This window comes from Carassius carassius, chromosome 32 (genome assembly GCF_963082965.1).
Source record: "Carassius carassius chromosome 32, fCarCar2.1, whole genome shotgun sequence".
NCBI lineage: Eukaryota > Metazoa > Chordata > Actinopteri > Cypriniformes > Cyprinidae > Carassius > Carassius carassius.
Window position 1 is genome coordinate 11417374 of NC_081786.1, and position 20941 is coordinate 11438314.

The following is a 20941-nucleotide window of genomic DNA, read 5'->3' on the forward strand; positions in this document are numbered from 1 at the left end:
TTTAAGAGCGTATTATGGGTACAAAATTTGAAGGCCATTGTGTGATTTTTTTTTTTTTTTTTTTTTTTAATCCAATAAAACCAGCTGCCAGTTACAGCAGTTTTGTTTAGTAAAGAATGCACAATGCACAGACGTTAAAGTTTAAAAGCTGTATTATTCTATATCATAGATGGTTGTACTAGTACAAATCCTTATAGAGATCATTTTAATGTTCTCTTTCTCTGAAAGGTGACCTTTTACTCTTGCTATGCAGTAATGTCAGATGCGCTAAATGTTGATTACTAAAAGCAGCTTGGTTGAGAGCGTTAGAAGCTGCTTGTGTCCTGTTTGCCACTTTTGTCAGTAACACTGTTATAAAGAGTGAAAAGGGGCTTTTGACACAATTGTTCTTTTTCTGTATCTTGGGAGTTTTTCTTTTAATTCCTACTGACATTTTTAAACAAAATTATACTTTGAGTTGCTTGTTTGATGATTCTTGGATACTTTGTGCTGTTATATTCGATTGTACAAACATGTCAATATTCCTGTCTTTGTTTTTCATTTCTCAGATGTCATTAAAGCCACACTGTGTTGAAATATGTGGCTTTGTTAAAAAAAAAAAAGAGAGAGATTTGATGTCTGTGTGATTGACTGGGTATAATTGGATGCAATTATGCATAGACTCGAGAAAGGACATTTTAAAGAATAATAAAGTTTAAAAACAAAAAATGAATTTGTGGGGTTTTTTTCAATTGTCACCCATTTTAAAATGCTTACACTTAATAATGAAGTTCACAAGTTTGTGCAAATCTGAAAATTTTTTTGTAATATTTTGTCTTAACACGTTACAATGCAAATGTTAACTTAATAAACTAAGCTGAACATGAGAAAGGGGACGAGGACAAAAATGTCACGTACAATTGAACTATTCATTACCTTAAAAAAACCTACTAGATAAATGCTTTTCAAAAGCAAATGAGTGGCTCACCTTGCCCCCTAGGGTAATAGGCATAGGCAAACAGCTGATCTCCTGTTATCTCCTGACTTGCCCCCTTAATAAAGCTTTAGCTTGAACCCTAGGAACTCGAACCAGAAACAAACGGCGGGGGCGGGGTCTTAAAAGTACATAATCTTTTTACATATCAATATCTCAGTTTTGAATTTTCAAACACTTAAGTAATCACAAAAGTTAGTTTAAAAGCTATTTTGGGCTTTTGTTTTCACCGACGATAATCAGTCGCGGTAAAAAAAATAAAATAAAAATAAACCTATTATTGATTTAGATAGTTTTTACATTTTAAATATGCCTTACGGAACTTTAGTGTGGATATAAATTGTTTTAATTTTAAGTTGACAGTTAACTGTAGGCTACTGAGTTTGACCAAAAGAGAGCTTGCGACGAACCTCAACAGACTGTCCTGAAAACGTCCTATTGAAATTCCATTAAAACAGTCGACCCCCCTTAAAGCCATTGTATAATATGCACCCAGGGTGGGGTGAGAGGAAAAACATGGCAAATATCCGACTCAGGGCTGCAGTTAACGCTAGTTTACTTTAGACTTCTGACTTGAAAGCAAGAGGTCCCCTGTACTTCCACCCGTTAGCTGGTTGTTTTCCGCTCTGTTATTCTGTCCATCTGTCCATGCAGAGCCATGTGCGCCGATGTGTGGACCACCACTCTTTGGAGGAGAGCAGCGGTTGTTGTGGTTCCTCGTCTGCTCTAGATTCTGTACACTGGGAAGTGTGTTTCAGAGTAAGTTCGTTTCTTTTAGACCTCCTCAAACGTTCAGTCATGTATTTTGTTTGTATGTTGCTGAGAAAACTCCCTAAGGGATTGTACACAACTGTTATGACTCTTCTTCTCATCTGCTAATTCATAATTATTTGTCTAGCTAATGTTTTTAAAGACAGAACATGTTATGCTTGTACCTGCATTGATCCAGAGATATTATTTTTGCATTCACTCTTCTGACCTCTCCTGGTTACAACTATTCAAAGATTATTCAACTATTCGGGCTCTATGTTTCTGAAGTGTTTATCACTTACAGGATATGCATAGTACATTCCTTTGGTTATTGACATATATCAGCATTTCTTATTATCACTGTTGACAACAGTTGTGCTGCTTATGTTTGTGGAAACATTGATCAGTTTCTTTCAGGATTTGTTGGTGAATAGAAAGTTAAAAAGAATTTCACTTATTTGAAGTATATTGTAACATTGTAATGGCGTTACTGTCACTTTTTATAAATTTCATGCTGAATAAAAGCATTAATTGCTTAAAAATATTTAAAAATAAAAACATCTCACTGACCCAAACATTTGAACAGTAGTCTTTTTCAAATGTTTTGGCTAGTAAGATGTTTTTAATGACTATCTCTCATTTTTCAAGTTTCAGAAGATGTACCTTCAGCGAGGCTGACTGCTGAGTCTTTAATTTGATGACTGAAAGCCATCGCATAAATTCTGACTGTGCTTTAACAGACATAGATTGAGGTGAGTCTATACCAATAAAGCCCAGCAAATACTAGTCAAGTTGTTTTTTTCCATGTCTGATCATTTTTGCAATAAAGTAACTACTTTTGCACCATGAATTAGTTTTTGGCCCTCTCTCTTGGAATTGATGAAGACACACTGTGTTCCTTGCCTCCCTTTGGACCAGACTAGTGTGTGTGTGTGTGTGTAGTAACTTGGTCACACTCTGTATCATGGAGTGTTTATGTGGCAGACTCGGACAGGCTCTAATTTCTTTATTTTTCTCTTACTCACTAACCATAGCATCCACACGTTCATGAGGGTGAGCAAATGATGACAAGAATGTTAATTTTCTGGCTGAACTATCCGTTTGATCTTAGAGACATAAGTGATACATTTTTAGTCATTATTTAACCAAAGCACCACATTGTTATTTGAGGTAAGTTCTAAAAGAAGGCTAAAGTAAAAACATTTTTTATGGTTCTCCTACAGATTTTGCTTAATGGTATTTAGAAGCCCCTTATAGATGAAAACAAGAGAAAAACAGCAAGTAAATTTGTCCCAAACAGAGCCAGAGAGAGCAAAACCAGCTGAAACTGGACAGAGGAGAAAACAAGAGGCTGAAAGGAGTGAGAGAGTGAGGGAAAGGATGAAGAGAGGAAGCATCTTGTCCAGCAGAAGTCTAGAGATGAGTGAAAAAACTCCACATTCAGCGGCCGCTCCTGATGGCGGATGGGGCTGGATGATCGTAGCCGGTTGTTTCCTCACCACTGTTTGCACACGTGCAGTCACTAGGTTCGTTCGTTACTCCCCCAGGAACCACCTACTGTGGTGTGTTTTTTTTTTTTAAGTTTAATGTGAGCCTAAATTAAACTAAAAGCTGCAGAAATGGCCTTTAAACTCAACCAAGATTCTTATGTTCTCTTATTTAAAAACATTCTGAGCCACTAGCCAAGACTGAATTACTCATGTCTTTTAATATTAAATCATTAAATAAGCAGAATAACTTCCCCAGGAGAAATACCCAGTTTTAGATGTTGTGCTTAAAAGGAATAAAATGAATGTTGCTCTATCATATTGCTTTCTCAAATCTGCACTTTCTCATGCTGGTTGCAGGTGTGTTTCCATCTTTTTTGTGGAATTCCAGTCATACTTTTCCAGAGATTATTCTGCAACTGCATGGATACAGTCTCTGCTGGACTGCACCACAATGTTGTGTGGTAAGACTCATGCCAAAATAAAAAATAAAAAACTGACCCCCCCCCCCCCCCCCCCACCCAACAGTGTTCTCTCTGAAAAACTCTCTGACTCAAATGTGACAGCTCAAACTGTATGAAACTATATTGATTTTAGGAGAACTTTGTTTTCAAAAAAAGTCTGTTGACAGGTTTACAGTGCATAGTCCACTCTAAACCTGATTTATCTTGCTGCTGGTGAGAAAGAATGTTCACAGAAACACATTTTCATATTTATGTAAGAGCCTTGGTTATATCTTATGGTATCTGTTTTCAAAATTCTTTTACTTAGTTTAAGCAGTTAGTTTTCACCGTATTTGTCAAATGTTTGAGATTACATAAACATTATTTATTAATAAATACATCATAGAGATGAACATACTCTTAAAAGCACTGTAGAGGTTAATAAAATCATATGCCGATGGAGGAGCTAGCTTTTTTAGTGTCATTTAATGTCTTGTTGACATCTGTTTTTGAATAAATTGTTTTAGAAAGCAGTGTCATAAATAATATTCTTTTATTTATTGCTATATGTTGATATTGTATATTTATCACTTAATATTCAGTATTTATCATGCTATCCACCACTTTCTCTTCATTCTTTTTTTCATTCTCTTTATAGCTCCATTAGGTAGTTATATAGGGAACCGCCTCTCTTCTCGTGTAGCTATCATGTTTGGTGGGCTTCTTTCCACTGCCGGCCTGCTGCTCAGCTCACTGGCCACCAGTGTGGAGTTCCTGTATCTCACAATGGGTGTTCTTACAGGTTTGATTCAGATTTGCACACATACACCAGCATACAAGCTTTTATTTTTAACTGGACTTATAATCATAATTTGAGGGAAGCTATTGTAGTCACCTTACCCTGCAATTATATCAATTTGCAACAAACTAGGCAGGCATATCCATAGTCTTGTATACTAACCTTCCTGATTCTCTGCACAGGTGTGGGATTTGCTCTCAGCTACACTTCTGCAATAGCCATGGTGGGTTCTTACTTCTGCGAGAGAAAAGCGCTGGCTTACGGGATCGCCATGTCTGGCAGCGGCATCGGAACCTTCATACTAGCACCTGCTGTCCAACTCCTCATTGAGTTCTTCTCCTGGAGGGGTGCGCTGCTCATTCTGGGGGGTTTGGTGTCCCACTTGTGTGTCTGTGGAGCACTTATGAGGCCTTTGGAAAGTCAAAGTGGGAGACAGAAAGAGATGGACTTGGAGGGTGGCAAAAAGGTTGATTGCCTAAATGTTAAATTTGCTGATGCAGGGCACAGTATGGAGGTTAGTGTACAGGAACAGAGATTGGTGGAGGTAAAACATACGTATATGACAAAGAGAGGGGAAAATGAACATGCTGAGAATATGCAGAATAATGGAAAAGAACGGATGGAATCAAAGCCTTCTGATGCCAAGCAAACACACTCCAATGTGGAAATAAACCTTAGCCAGGAAGACTCAGAGGACTCAGAGACCGTGATCAGAAGCACAGATGAATGGGACAAAGAATCAAAGCCAAAGTGCTCAGATACAGACATCTCAGTCCCCGCTTTAGTACAATCAAGTGACTTGGACTGTTTGACAACCAACCAAGAGGACACAACTATCCCAGAATCAAACACTAACCAAAATACTTTGGCACTGTCAAAAGTGGCAAACACAAAATTACTGAAGGAGTCCAGAGACAATGTATGGTCTATCATAAGGAAAACAGTATTGAGAGAATATTCCTTCCTGATGATACCAGACTTCTTATTGCTGTTGGTGTCCTTCCTGTTCCTTGCATATGGTTGCAGTGTGCCATTTGTGTATCTTGTGCCATATTCCCTGAGTGCAGGTGTCAGTCCACAACAGGCAGCATTACTCATGTCCATACTTGGAGTATCAGGGATTGTCGGTACTATCACTTTTGGATGGATTGCAGATAGAAAGTAAGAGTTTATTGTGAACTCTCCCATAAATTGCCATATTACAGACATTTAAAGGGATAGTTCCCCCAAAAATGAAAATACTTTCATTCTTTACTCACCCTCATGTTGTTCCAAACTGTTAGACCTTTATTTATCTGTGGAGAACAAATTAAGATATTTTTAATGAAATCTGAGAGCTTTCTGACCCTGCATAGACAGCAATGCAACTAAAATGTTCCCAGAAATGTAGTAAGGACATCGTTGCAATAGTCCATGTGACATCAGTAGTTCAACCGTAATTTTACAAAGCAATGATAATACCTTTTGTGTGCAAAGATGTCAAAAACAATAAAAATATCTTAATTTGTGTTCCGAAGATGAACAAAGTTCTTATAGATTTGAAACGACATGCAGGTGAGTAATAAATGACAGAATTTTAATTTTTGGTTGAACTATCCCTTTAAGAACTACATCTACACTAGACGCCTGTTCAATTTATAAAACCTTTGGAGTAAGGCATAAAGAAAGTTATATTGTAATCTGTTTTTAAATTCATATTCATGTCTTCTAAAGTAGATTAAAACTATACATTCACTACGTTCTAATGTCACACGTCACCTTTTCTGGGGCCCAAACGCTCAAACAGATACCAAAAGCAAACAACAAACAGTGCTAATACACTCACACAGTGTGCTCTGTTATCTCCATACTGAAATCTTACCTTACCTAGTAATTCATATGTTCCGAATCATTAAAATATTGGTGTCTGGGACACCCAATATTTTATGAGACTTTAGTGTTTACTGAGTTTTTAAAAGCTTGACTAAAAGGTGTGCTATTAATAGTGCTCATAAATGGCTACTGAGACCAAATTCTCACTCGAAACAGAGTAGAGATTCCTGCACTACTTATTCAATGATTCTGGACCACTGCTATTTTAATTCTTCAAAATTCCTATCCATCACACTGTGGTTTGATCTGTATCTATGTGTGTTGTGTTCAGGTGTTTGAGGCCATATAGGGTGGTGAGTTATATGCTGGCTGTGGGGTCAGAAGGGCTGAGTTGTCTCTTTCTGCCTCTGCTGAATGGGTTTTCCCTGCTCGTCCCCTTTTCTCTCATCTACGGCTACTTTGATGGAGCTTACGTGGCACTTATTCCTGTGGTGACCTCTGACACCGTCAGCTCCACCCACCTGACCTCAGCTCTGGGAGTTGTTTACTTTCTTCATGCCATCCCCTACCTCATCAGCCCACCTATTGGAGGCCAGCAGATTTTCCACACTCTATTTAACTGAATGATAGGTAAATTAAATAAACTGCTTAACGTAATAAGTGTTTTATGAAACTGGTGTTTTCTCTCACTCATAGGTTGGCTAGTGGATCAGACAGGCTCCTACACAGCTACATTCTTCCTTGGTGGAGTCGCTCTGATCTGCAGTGCTGTGATTCTGGCTGCTGTGAGAGTTATCATCCGTTGCACTAGAGGGAGCTCTTGCTTAAACTGACTCACAACCAGGTACAATGGAGATTTCTAAAGCGGTACAAAAACACTGCGATATCGATGTCAAGAAACATGAAGGTGCCCCTCCGGAGTTAAAAAGGGTTTTCACGTGTTCCTGATCTGAAGCTTTTATCAGTCAGATTGATTTCCACAAATCCATGCATTTATAGAATTAATGAACACAGAACTGAACAAAAGAACACACTGCTCTTCTGCTGAAGTACAGGATGTATGTTCCATTTGGTTATACGTGTTTGCTACCAAGAAAACTTGTTTTGTGCTTTGTCCATTAGTTACACGTTTACTGCTTCATTCACAGCTCGGTGTTTTTATAATGTACAGTACTGTTCAGAAGTTTGGGATCTGCAAGATTTTAAGATTTTTTTGGAAGATTTTAAGTCTCTTACGCTCACCAAGGCAGCATTTATTTGATCAAAGTACAATAAAAAAGCAAATATTGACATATTATAACACTTATATTTTTATTTTAATGCATTGTACAATTTAATTTATTATTGTGATGGAATAATTTGCGGAATAAAAGTTTTAATTTCCTTAATAAAAAAAAAAATCTCAATGACCCCAAACTATTGAGAAGTGTACACAGCTACTTACACCACTGTAACTCTCACTGTCCTAAAAACATTTAAATCAAATGCCATATTTTTCAGTATCATAAATGTTATCAATTGATAACAATTGAGTTATTAATGTGATAACTTTGTGTACATTTTTATGTTAAATGATTTCAATTCTACGTTTTTAAACATGGCAAAATGCAATGGATTTTTTTTTATTATGCATCAATCTACAATGCTTTCTTTGGACTATTATGTGTGAGCCATTCATAGAATGCCTTGGTGAATAGACTTTTTGGACTTTATGGATTGAAAAAATGGCCAAATGTCATTGAAACAAGAATAATATGAGATGCTATATATAAACAGTATGAGATAACCTGTATTTCATATAAAGATCATGGACAATATTCTCCCTCCGAAAATAATTATGGGTATTCTACAAGAAGAGAAAGAAATGAATCAAATGTAATCTCTTGATTTAATCTTTTAGATGGCACATCAAATACCTTGTGACTCTGAAGAGTGCACATTTATTTGTATGTGACCTTGTTTTGTGCTGGAACACTGTTACAATAGATCATTTTCAGTTTTTCACAATGTATCTTCAGTCTCTCCATTGGCAGGCTACATTTCATTGGAAAATGTGAAAAGCACAATTCTAATGTTTGAAAATCACTCATCGTTGAGAAAAGATTTTTTATTTTTATTTACATATTATTGCAAACAGAAAACACAAAGTTTCAAAATCAGCTAAGCTGGCAGATCTGATCAGTTAGAAATTAGAAATAAATTAAATGCATCAGTGTTTTATAATAAATGTTTATTCTATTTGAAACAGCAGCACATGTAAGCAACACATCTGTAAATCCACATTTCAGAAATGAAGGTCTCAAAGCAAAGCAGTTACAGTATAAAAGTATTTTATATTCATATGTGAACAGTAGTTATAATTAAATGCAATAAGCACATGATCCAGCTCTAAGTTGTTTTTTGTTGTTGTTTTTTTAAACATTAATGTAACTAGTGCTGGACGTTACTGTACATCCATTAAGACAACAAAATATAGCATTGAATTCTAATATAGACTAGTGACTGGGAATTATAATTTGTGATTGGGAATAATTGTCCCAGTTTTATGTCTTCTTTTTTTCTTCACCACCATTTCTTTATTACGTTTTCTTCATAGAGTGAAATGTAAAGAGAACATCCTCCATAATGACTTTTTTAAAGGGTTGTTGTATGATGTTGGTACAGTGTTTATAACTTGTCTGTAGCATTAGAGTATATTTTAAGTCTCCATTCCTTCAAGAAAATGCTGAATTTCCCAACAACGAGGGTCTCTTCCCCTCCTGATAATATTTTAAAGGATTTTTTTATACTCTTTCGTTTACGATCTGTCATTCCTTGGATGTAATAGAAGACTGAATCTTTGGACTATTGAGAATAATGTAGATGGCTGGCATAACTATTCAAGAGAGAGATCATCTTTCTTTGAAAGGAGCTGCTGGTAAACTTCCTCAGTTTTCTCAGTGTTGTGTGTGTAACAGTGCAGTGATGCAAGGGCAAACTTTACTTTGAGACGGTCGGGTTAATGTCTGACAACCTCCTCAAACAGCTCAGTGGATTTCCTAGACAAAGTCTCCCTTTCCTCACTGTCATTCTTCATCGAGAAATGGAGCCTTCCATTTGTATAAATTAGCTACAATTCTAAAAACTTTAGTAGAGTTAGGAAAATTTTCTTGAACCCTTTCTCCTTCTTGAAAAACTCTCTCTGCTGAATATTTTCTGTAATACTGAAAAATACCTGCAATCCCTCCAAGTTTTGGGTTTCAGTGGTTCTCTCTATTTCTCTCTCTCTAGAAATTTGTATTTCTTCATCATTGTTTTCTGCTTGCACCTCAGACATTTTCAGTATATAAAGGAACTGAAGGAAAAAAATAATTTGGGTCTATCGCCATTGCCTCTGCAGGGCTGTGGCCCTCCAGGAACTGAGTTTGACCCCTGGGTTGGAGGGTCTGTTTAAGGATATTCTGCCCAAGCCGTCAAACTAACATATTCAGAGAAGGAATGCCATTCCAGAGCGGAAGCATTTAAATGTTCAGATTTGATTAAAGATTACCATGACAAATCATTTTTTTTTACAGCGGATTAACTTGGATGGATTAATTGTTCACATAAAGACTAGCAATGTGTGCTAATAAAGCAAATAAAGTCCATTTTGATTTCATGCGGATTTTAAGTTTAAATTGAGCCAGCAAGCTTGCAGAGTTTCTTCTTGACAGCCAGGTAAGATAAACTTAAAAGTATTTGTAATTTGTTGGACTTTTTATTGAAAGAAGTCAACCTTTACCTGTTGAGACATGCCCTCAGTTTAATAGACTCATATAAAGAGCTGTATTTGTAAAGCTTAATTTGGGGGAGGCAAAAGTGGTTTAAAAATATGCTTTATTATAGCTGTACTGTAATTCCTCTAGGTGACAGTATTAGCACAGAAACTGCTTACGAAAAGCAGTGAAGTTTTTCCTAATGATAGTGATAAAAGTCTAGAGACTTGTTCCTCAAGCTTAATGCATGTGTTCTGGTATAAATTTCTCGTGCAAGCTGCTTTGCAGCATTGATGCACATGAATCACTGTGTTTTACCAACTAGAACCAGATTTTACTGAATCCCCAAACTCATAACTCATAATATAATCATTAGATATATTCCAGAAATTTTGTCTACAAATAACATTTGGAGCTTTTGATATTTATGCTGTTTTGTGGATGTGACCCGACTGTATTTCTGGTCAGCTGTTTAGACAGTTGAGGAGATTTGCATATTCACCATATTATAATGAATATTTGTATTCTCAGTATGTGCTAGCGTTTACAAAGTTAATCTGCCTTTTAGTATTTTGTTGGTTCCAGCTCTTTTTGCTGCTAGATATCTCTTCATCTGCCAATTTCAGATTCAATGTGTATTCAAAATTAATTCACCATTTCCTAAATTGACAGAAAAAGGAGATGAAGCCAATATAAGCAATACATATTTATTTATTTACTTTGTCTTAACAAGTTACATTAAACAAGTGAATTTTTATGGGATGGAAATTTACTACACTGTTCTTGTCCTTCATTAGATATTTGAGACTATCCCAATTGAGATGATAGTCATTCTGGAAATTAGTTTCAGAGGAAAAACTATTAATGTTTATTATTTCTCTGTATTGTCTTTGGTTAAATAGTCTCAAAAGGGGTAAATGAAGGTGAAATGAGAAACTTTATTTGTCACAAACAATCTTTTAAAATATTACCAAATGACCCAGACAGGCCCTCACACAATAGCTATACAATACACTATACAGAGGAAAAATAAGAAAAAAGTCCAACACCCATTAACACAAAACAAATTAATGTTATATAATTTAAAATTCTTGTTTTTTGTACTGAGCACCATGTCTTTATTATAGTTTGTGAATCAGGTTAAACAGAGAAAACTCTTCTCTAACTATTTTTTATGGTTGTTATAATAAAGCACACTTTAATAGTAAATATGAATTCTCTTCAGAAAACGTATAATTTCCTCACAGCGAGGGTATGTGCCATTCATCACAGTTTTTTGAAGAACGTTTATGCTCTTCTGTTTGTCATCTGTATTAGCTGGGATTTCTGCCACTTTCATGTGAAAGTTGATTGAATCTTCTAACCGTCTGCAGTTGTGTAGATGGCAGGCATAACTATAGTAAATATACTGTTGGCTGTGGGGAGGGAAATCATCTTTCTCTGACAGGAGCTGCTGGTAAATCTCATCTGTTCTCTCACTGTTGTCTGCACAGTGGTGCATTGATGCAAGGGCTACCTTTTCTCTGAGTGAGTCAGGATAATGTCTGACAACCTCCTCAAACAGCTCAGCAGATTTCTTAGCCAACTTCCTCCTTTCCATGCTGTCTTTATTTACATTGTAAACCTTCCATTTGTAGCAATTTGCCAGATGTTTCAACACTCTGTTTGAGGTGGGGAACTTTTCTCGAGTTCTCTCTGCCGCTTCAATAGCTTTATCTACAGAAATGGTTCTATAATACCTGAGAATAGTAACCAAACATTCCAGGTCTCCAGTTTTAAGAGTTTCCTCTAGTAAACCTTGCATTGGTCTCTCAGTGCTTGCTGATTGCACTTCAGAGCATTTTTCTAAATAAAAAGCATGAATGTACAAACTGTTTGGGTCATTCTCATGTGCAGTTTTCAGCTGCTTTAGAGTTTCATATTTATGCTGTGGAGGGCTTTTATGATTTGTAAATGCCTCACTCATGGCTTTGGCAAGACCTTTGTGCCATTCCTTCCTTTCTGGTTCTGCTTTTAAAGCCATCTTAAAATAATAAATTGCCTGACGCTTCTTGGATTTGTTGAACTTCACCAGCGTCCAGCCCCAGCCCCACTGACTTCAGGATGTAGAGCACATCCAGGTGGAGCAGGATGCATTTGCTGAAGGTTCTCCACCTCTTCTACGTATCCTTTGCTCTTTTCCATCTCTCCCATGAGGAAGTAGACCCAAGCCAGGTTAGCTTTGTTGACCTGCAGCTGGACTCCAGCTTCTTCTGTTCCCTGCTCCTGCATCACACTTTCTGCTTTGTGCAGGTACATCAGCGCCTCTTTGTTGATGTCAAGAGTCTGTTGGATGTAGCCCAGCATGTTGTAATGGTGAACCACCCAGCATTCCTGCTCTAACATATTTTGTATGTTTTTCCTCAACCCCTGGACCTCATTTCGATAGTGCCCCAGATCCCAAGTGAAATGGCACTCCAGTTTCTCAAGGTGTTGTTTCAAGCTGGAGTTACAGAAATATTTGGAGGAAAAAAGATTTTTGTCATACAGATATCTAGCAGGCATTGAACGGATAATCAACATTTTCAATAGACTACAAAATATTTTAACAAATCTGAGTACAGTCTAAAAAGCAGTCTAAATTCCCAGAGTACATTAGTTTGCATTATTGCCTATTTGATTGGTAAACGACTTACTCCATTATTACTCCAGTGGTGGTCCAGTTTGAGAATTTTTTTAGCAATGCTGATTTGTTCTTTATGTGAAGTCTCCTAGAGATTCTTCCTGTATTTATAATGATCAAGCTCATAAAACCACCTGCTTATCTATAGTGAACAAAGTCTTTAAACACATCAGCTCAGGATTCTTCTCTTGGACATTTCTATTCTGCCTTAGGTTTTGTTTCTTCAAGTGCAGTTAAACTAATGACAGTAATAAAGTTTAAAACCTGTCTTCTTCCTCAAGCATAAACTCCTAAGGTGCAGGTTTCGCAGCACAACATGTCCATGATTCACTGTACTTTGTACTCTATGGTCCAAAGTGATATTGATAATATTATGTGAGCAAGACCAACTGTTTTGCTGTTTTGGCTGGATGTTTAGAGGTTTTAAGTGATTTGCAAATTTACCATATTACATATATATAAAAAAAGTAATACTTATAACAATGCACTATACATATGTTACAGCATTAGACATTAATCTTTGTTAAAGTTAGTTTACAATAAAAATACAGCTGTTCATTTTTAGTTCATGTTACCTCAGTTCCATTAAAGCTGAAGTCCATAAATTTTGCCTCTTTGTCGCCATCTCTGTCTGTAAACAGCTGTTTGCAGAATTATCTTGCATGGGTTGTGCTCATTTTGCAAGTTATTCCCCCCCTCGCTGAAATTGCTGCCCGATTGCCTAATCCTAACTAGTGCCTTATTCTAACCCCTCCCCCACACCTAACCCTAAATCTACCAATACTAGTGGGGTAATAATCTAGCAAATCTAACAGAATTGTGCACAATACCGGCACGGCTCCAGCGCAGATGAATCAGTATTTATTTATTTTTTTTAGTATTTGTGTCAGTCAGTAACAGCACTGGTGTGGATATTTATTGTACTTTGCAATCACAGATATTCTAGCCTGTCGTTGCTATGCAACCAAACTGCGCTCTCCATGATGACGACGAAGAAGTGTCAGCAAAGGATTAATTGATTTCTAGCCTCACCTCGGCTCGCATTAGCTTTACTACTAGATATATTTCTGGAGAGATGAGAAGGAAAAACCCACCTGGAAAAAGTAGCGCACCACGTTGCTTCCATTATGAGCGTGCTCACCGCGGCCGCGCACCTACGGTTGAAATAACGGCCTTGAGCGCGAAAAAGATGCCATATGTGAACGGCCCCTAGAAGCAGACGTCTGAAATGAAAGGCAAGAACAGCTATTTATTTAGCTTTAGACTGTTACATGAAAATTTAAAAATGAAATGTCATAATTATAATGTTTTGAGAGTTTACTTATGTAATTGTTGCATTAGGCTATGAATTAATAAATGTTTATTGATAAGATCTAGCTATTTCATATCTCTTCATTTACAGTAGCTAACAAATTAGGGTCTAACCTCCTGAGGAGAGGCCTTAAGGAATTGAATTTGTCAAATAAATGAATTACATTTTTCTTTGCGTTTGTGTATGTGATATTATATATGACGACACATCGTTTGTGTATGTGATATATATGATGACACACAACCCCCCCCCCCCCCCCCCCCCCCGGTCCTTTTTAATATCTCCCTAATTCTGAGGTCTCAAGGTTGGCAAGTATGGCCAGAGGTGACAGCGGCAAGGAACCGAAACTCCATCGATGACAGAATGGAGAAAAAAACCTTGGGAGAAACCAGGCTCAGTTGGGGGACCAGTTCTCCTCTGACCAGACGAAACCAGTAGTTCAATTCCAGGCTGCAGCAAAGTCAGATTGTGCAGAAGAATCATCTGTTTCCTGTGGTCTTGTCCTGGTGGTCGTCTGAGACAAGGTCTTTACAGGGGATCTGTATCTGGGGCTCTACGATCGTATTCTACGATGACCTCGGAATAAGAGAGAAACAGACAAATATTAGCATAGATGCCATTCTTCTAATGATGTAGCAAGTACATAGGGTGTTATGTTAAGTGTTCCCGGTTCCGGTTTACCTAATTAATGCAGCCTAAAAATCCTTTAACGGATTTGGATATTAAAAGCATATTAGTATGTTATGTGTAAACCAGGTTAAAGAGATGGGTCTTTAATCTAGATTTAAACTGCAAGAGTGTGTCTGCCTCCCGAACAATGTTAGGTAGGTTATTCCAGAGTTTAGGCGCCAAATAGGAAAAGGATCTTTTGAGATGGAAAAATGCAGTTTTACAAATGCTAGAAACGTGGCTTTCTAAGGAAAGATTGCGATCAAATAGCACAACTAGGTTCCTAACTGATGACGAAGAATTGACAGAGCAACCATCAAGTCTTAGACAGTGTTCTAGGTTATTACAAGCAGAGTTTTTATGTCCTATAATTAACACCTCTTTTTTTCAGAATTTAGCAGTAAGAAATTACTCGTCATCCAGTTTTTTATAGCGACTATGCATTCCATTATTTTATCAAATTGGTGTGTTTCACCGGGCCGCGAAGAAATATAGAGCTGAGTATCATCAGCATAACAGTGAAAGCTAACACCATGTTTCCTGATGATATCTCCCAAGGGTAACATATAAAGCGTGAAGAGTAGCGGCCCTAGTACTGAGCCTTGAGGTACTCCATACTGCACTTGTGATCGATATGATACATCTTCATTCACTGCTACGAACTGATGGCGGTCATATAAGTACGATTTAAACCATGCTAATGCACTTCCATTAATGCCAACAAAGTGTTCAAGTCTATGCAAAAGAATGTTAAGGTCAACTGTGTCAAACGCAGCACTAAGATCCAATAAAACTAATAGAGAGATACACTCACGATCAGATGATAAGAGTAGGTCATTTGTAACTCTAAGGAGATGTTACTCTACGTCTTGGAATATATGACCCAAATAAGAATTTTCACTGTATATTGTCATCTGAACAAGTAAGTAACAAGTCTGCCAAGTTTGTTCTGACTAACTAAGGAAAAAAGCATTTCAATAAATCGTGATACCAAGGATGATTTAATCTAGATCGGTTAGCTCATATCACATCAAACCATGCAAATTATTATAATTTTTATACTTTATTCTCAAATGATTAATGTTAACAACATCAGCATTACCTATAGTGTGTATTAGCGTGTAGATTGCAATTTCTGTCCAGTCTAATTTCTAATTGTCATACCATTTGAATTTCATGTTAAGAAATTATTTTATCCCAAAAAAAGCAAATTATGCTCCCTTCAAACTGGTTGTCTTTTAAAAAAACAAATCTTGTGTAATCCTAGGCTATCTGTAATCAGAAGCACATTTAAAACTGGAATATAATTTAATTTCATATGTGTTTCATAAACGCATGGTCCTTTCTGGATTACAATCCGCCATCAAAATGATACATTTAATTATTCTTGCTGCTTTGAGAAAAGGTTATAAATGATCCGCCACCTGCAGGATCCACACAAGTGATAGCCATAGTAGCCAGGACAACTTCTTTATGTTTAAAAACATAATGTAATGATGCAGCAGCATGCTCAAATATCCTGCAAAAACCTAACCATACCATTCAAATTAGAAAACATTATTATAAACTAACCATTGTGAATTGGGTTAAAGTAAGGCGATAGTTTCGAACACTGGCTGGTAATGTACTTGCTCAAATATTGATTTCGGATCAGTTTTAACCCCCAAAAATTTTAAATGGTAAAACTGCGGCTTTAAATCTCAACATAAAATGTTTGATTTTAAAGGTCACATATTTTACAACTTTCTAGAGTTTTATTTTATGTTTTGATGTCCTTATGAATATATATTTGTGGAATAAATACCAAAAACCATCTCAATATATTTTTACAGCTCCAGGAGCTCTGCTGAGAACATGTCAATTTTGGCCTGTCTAATTAATATTCATGAGCCTCTCTTCTGATTTACCTGTTGTTTTCTGAGTGACACTCCGCCAGGCCAACCACAGGTAACTAGGGTCAGCCAACGTCTCAGCACTATCTGGAGGCAGCAAAACAAAGGGAATCTGTCTGAGGCGGCCCATTCAAAGCAGCAGCACAGTTTCGCTTACAATATATCTAGAGCTTAAAATATCATCTTCTTGTGCCAGAATCGACGTAATACAGCCTCAGATTAGAAATGTGATTGCATATCTACTGTCAGACAAAAAAAAAAAACACAAAAGCTGTGGTTAAATGCAATAAAACAAGCGGACTGGACAGAAATGATTGTTGGGGTTTGGCAAAAGGAGTTGGGACTGTGGGCAGTGTTTGGGGTGATGACTGAAGGCGGTTGCCATGTAGGCAGTTCTGACGTCAACTTTTTAGAGAAGTCACAACGGTTCATGAAAAATCACAGCTACTTTATGGAGGCTGGGTGCATTTTACTGTGGACTGACTGATTTGAAACTTATATGGTAGTTGAATAGACCCTAGACCTGGAAATTTTAGTTTATTTTTAGACTATATGAGACCAGTAATCACTTTTTCGATATGAGACATTTAATCACTTTTTCACTTTTTTCTTTTCTTTTATAATAATATGTTAAGAAATGTTCAAATGGACATTAACTAAGGTAGATGAATGCTTTAAAAGTATTTTTATTGTTACTGTTAACTAATGTAATGTATGTTAATAAATGCAGCATTATAAATTGTGGAATGATATAATAAATTGTTACCAAACATTTAAACTCAGCTCAGAAAAGACCAACTGGCTTGCCACTTAAAAGTTTGAAGTGATTTGCATATTTACCATATTATTATAATATAAAAAAATGGTAATACTTTGGTAACAATTGGCAATACATATGATAAAGTACTTTTTAATCTTTGTTAATGTTAGTTTAAAATAAAAATACAGCTGTCAATTTTTAGTTCATTTTTAGTTAACTGATGTTAACAAATGCAACCTAATAAAGTGTTACCAAACATTTATACTCAGCTCCACTCTCAATATGAGCCACTATTTACAAAGCTGAACTCTTTTAAACATTTGTTTAGTTGTATCCAGTTGATTTTGATGCTAGATCTCTCTCTATTCATCAGATTCATTGTGTATTTCAAGTCAGTCAAATCTTTTGCATATCAAAAGAAACAGTAAATGAAGTCAACAAGCAATAAACAGATTTAATGAGGTCCATTCAACAAGTGATTTTATTACAGATTTTCAAAAGTGTGTCATGTCATTGGATAGAGATGAGTCCTTATCAGCTGATACAGTTATTCTTGCAATTAGATATACAGGAAATCTATTAAATTAAAAAATACTTCATATGGTTTTCGGTTAAATGTCATAAATACAGGGTAAAAGTGAAATGGGAAACTGTCTAATAATTTATCAATGCCATTGCTATGAGAAATGTAAAGCCATGAAATGTATACTCTATGCACAACTCACACAGAATTAACTTTAAAATCAATGCAGTAATTCCTTATCAGACCAACTTTAACCTACTTAAAAAAAAAAACACATGGTTTCCTGGTAAAACACTTGAAAATGCACCAAACAGTGGTAAAGATGACCTCACCTTCACACTTATTTATTCACTTTGTGTGAATAAGTGAAATAAAGAGACTATTTACTCATCATTAAGAACTCTCTTGAGAAATTGTGAAATCTCCTCACAGCGAGGGTTTCTGTCATTCTTCACAGTTTGTTTAAGAATCATTATGCTTTTCTGTTTGTCCTCTGAAATGTTTTGGATTTCTGCTGCTTTCATGAGAAAGTTGATTGATTTATCTCTGGACTGTCTTCTCTGATGTAGATGGCAGGCATAACTATAGTACAGTAACTGTTGTGTATGAGGAGGGAGATCATCTTTCTCTGACAGGAGCTGCTGGTAAATCTCATCTGCTCTCTCAGTGTTGTGTTCGTAACGGTGCAGTGTTGCAAGAGCTAACCATCCTCTGACACAGTCTGGATAATGTTTGACAACCTTCTCAAACTGCTTCATGCATGTCTGAGTCAAGATCTTCCTTTCCTGGCTGTTTTCCTTCATAGCGAACAATTTCGCTTTGTATAAATTGTATAGGTTTCTCAAGACTTTAGGGCAAGTGGGGAACATTTCCTGAACCCTTTCTCCCTCTTGAATCGCTCTCTCAATTGAAATGTTCTTAAAATATTCAAGGATATAACCCAAACCCTCCAAGTTTCCAGTATTAATGGATCTCTCTAGTAAACTTTGTACAACCTTATCATTTTTTTCTGCCTGCACCTCAAACTTTTTTAGTATGTAAAAGGATTGAAGGAACAAATCATTTGGGTCCATCTCTGCTGCCGTTTTCACCTGCTGTAGTATTTCATCCTCCAGCTGTGGAGTCAATTCAGACTTTATATATGTCTTGCTCATGGCTATGGCAAGACCTTTGTGCCATTCCTTCCTTTCTGGTTCTGCTTTCAAAGCAATCTTAAAATAATCAATCGCCTGACGCTTCTTGGACTTGTTGAACTTCACCAGCGTCCAGCCCTTTTCTCCACTGACTTCAGGATGTAGAGCACATCCAGGTGGAGCAGGATGCATTCGCTGAAGCTTCTCCACCTCTTCTATGTATGCTTTACTCTTATCCATGTCTCCCATGAGGAAGTAGATCCAAGCCAGGTTAGCTTTGTTGACCTGCAGCCGGACTGCAGCTTCTGTTCCCTGCTCCTGCATCACACTTTCTGCTTTGTGCAGGTACATCAGCGCCTCTGTGTTGAAGCCGAGAGCCTGTTGGATGTAGCCCAGCAGGTTGTAATAGTGGATCAGTCTAATGCACGCCTGCTCATCTTGCATGTTCCTCTTCAACCCCTGGAGCTCATTTCGAATTTGCCCCAGATCCCAGGTGAAATGGCACTCCAGGCCCTTGAGGTTGCTTTCCAGTGGGGATGTGGAGTTACAGAGAAAAATTAATTAGTCATTCACTGCTGGCACTACATTTAGATCAGAGGACATTGAGAAATTGATTTGAATGTTGTACCAAAAATGAATAAATAAAAGAAAATCAACAATAAATCCTCAATTATGAGAAGAAAACAAGTCATCGTAAGTAATCTTAAAAATAAAGGTATTAGGTCTAGAAATAAAAGCAAAAAATGATTTAAATGAAAAAAAAATAAGACAATATTTTATAGTATAACTGATTCTTAAAATATCCACATTATGAGATTTTTTTTTCATAAATTAATGAAGAGAGAAAAAAACACTTACTCCATCACAATGGGCAGCAGTGATCTGGTTTGGTAGATGTGTTTCTTCAGCAGTAGTGATCTGCACTTTATATGAGCTCTCCTATGTGTTTATAGTAGTAGTGATTATTCTACACCTTCTGTCATGATGATTTATGACTTTGACCTTTGACCTTTTGACAGGTTGAACTTCCGGTGACCTTATGATGGATGGGTTGAACTTCCGGAATGAGTTCAGGGGCTAACCTATGACCGTTTCCCACGCATCGATCATGTGGTTTTGACAGAAAGTTTTACCCTATTGACCTAGTTAGTACTAAATTATAGTATTTTGACGGCTAGTTTAAACGGTAAAGGAAACACTCCCCACACATCGATCATGTGGTTTTGACAGAAAGTTTTACCCTATTGACCTAGTTAGTACTAAATCACCCTCCCCTACGCTGTTTGAAGTTTGTGCCAGTTAGCTTGTTTGAAGTTTATCCCAGTTATACGGTTATGTGTGTGTGTGTGTGTGTATGTGTGTGTGTGTCTCCCCCCTCCCATTACATTCCTGAGCAGTGTATAAATGGGATCGGTGTGTTCTACGTTTATATATAAAACATCCTATAATGTATATGATATAATTAATTATCATGCTAAAGTTGAAAACATTTCAGTTATTTCACATTTATATATAAAACATTGTATAATTTATATAATATTTATATAATTTATATAATATAATTAATTATCATGCTAAAGTTGGAAAACACATTTTAGTTATTTCACATTCATATATAAAACATTCTATAATTTATATAATATTTATATAATTTATATAATATAATTAATCATCATGCTAAAGTTGAAATCATTCTGTTCTTTTAAAAAGGTTATAAAAAGCTTACTAAAACCAATTGTTTTAGTTTTAGATAAAAATTACATAAAACATTCTATCCTTTATATTCTATCCTTTATATAATTTATATAATATAAATTATATAATCTAAAACAATTAAACTATGGTTGTCAAAAAATGATATCCTTTAAAAGTATATAATGGAATGCTTACACAATATATCTTACTAAAAAGAATAAAATAAAAATAAAAATCTTCTTACATGTTTGTAAGTCTGGACGGTCTCTGACTTCAGTGATCAAGATATCAGGGACT

At 36.3% G+C, this 20941-nt stretch overlaps 2 protein-coding genes and 2 pseudogenes across 2 annotated transcripts; 1 reads left to right on the top strand and 3 right to left on the bottom strand.

The window, feature by feature from the left end:
- The first annotated feature begins 1473 nt into the window (after window positions 1-1473).
- slc16a12a (solute carrier family 16 member 12a) lies at window positions 1474-7347 on the top strand. Its single transcript, XM_059520252.1, has 8 exons — window positions 1474-1732; window positions 2372-2475; window positions 3024-3249; window positions 3571-3674; window positions 4312-4455; window positions 4635-5613; window positions 6596-6855; window positions 6961-7347. The coding sequence occupies exons 3-8, from the start codon at window positions 3104-3106 to the stop codon at window positions 7095-7097; spliced, it is 1770 nt and encodes a 589-aa protein (XP_059376235.1). The 5' UTR covers window positions 1474-1732; window positions 2372-2475; window positions 3024-3103; the 3' UTR covers window positions 7098-7347.
- A 1132-nt stretch (window positions 7348-8479) lies between these two features.
- On the bottom strand, window positions 8480-10036 carry LOC132113376 (uncharacterized; annotated as a pseudogene).
- Window positions 10037-11042: 1006 nt separating this feature from the next.
- On the bottom strand, window positions 11043-12980 carry LOC132112667 (interferon-induced protein with tetratricopeptide repeats 1-like; annotated as a pseudogene).
- A 5139-nt stretch (window positions 12981-18119) lies between these two features.
- LOC132113218 (interferon-induced protein with tetratricopeptide repeats 1-like) lies at window positions 18120-19807 on the bottom strand. Its single transcript, XM_059521035.1, has one exon. It carries the CDS (start codon window positions 19391-19393, stop codon window positions 18200-18202), a length of 1194 nt encoding a protein of 397 aa, XP_059377018.1. The 5' UTR covers window positions 19394-19807; the 3' UTR covers window positions 18120-18199.
- Window positions 19808-20941: the final 1134 nt, after the last annotated feature.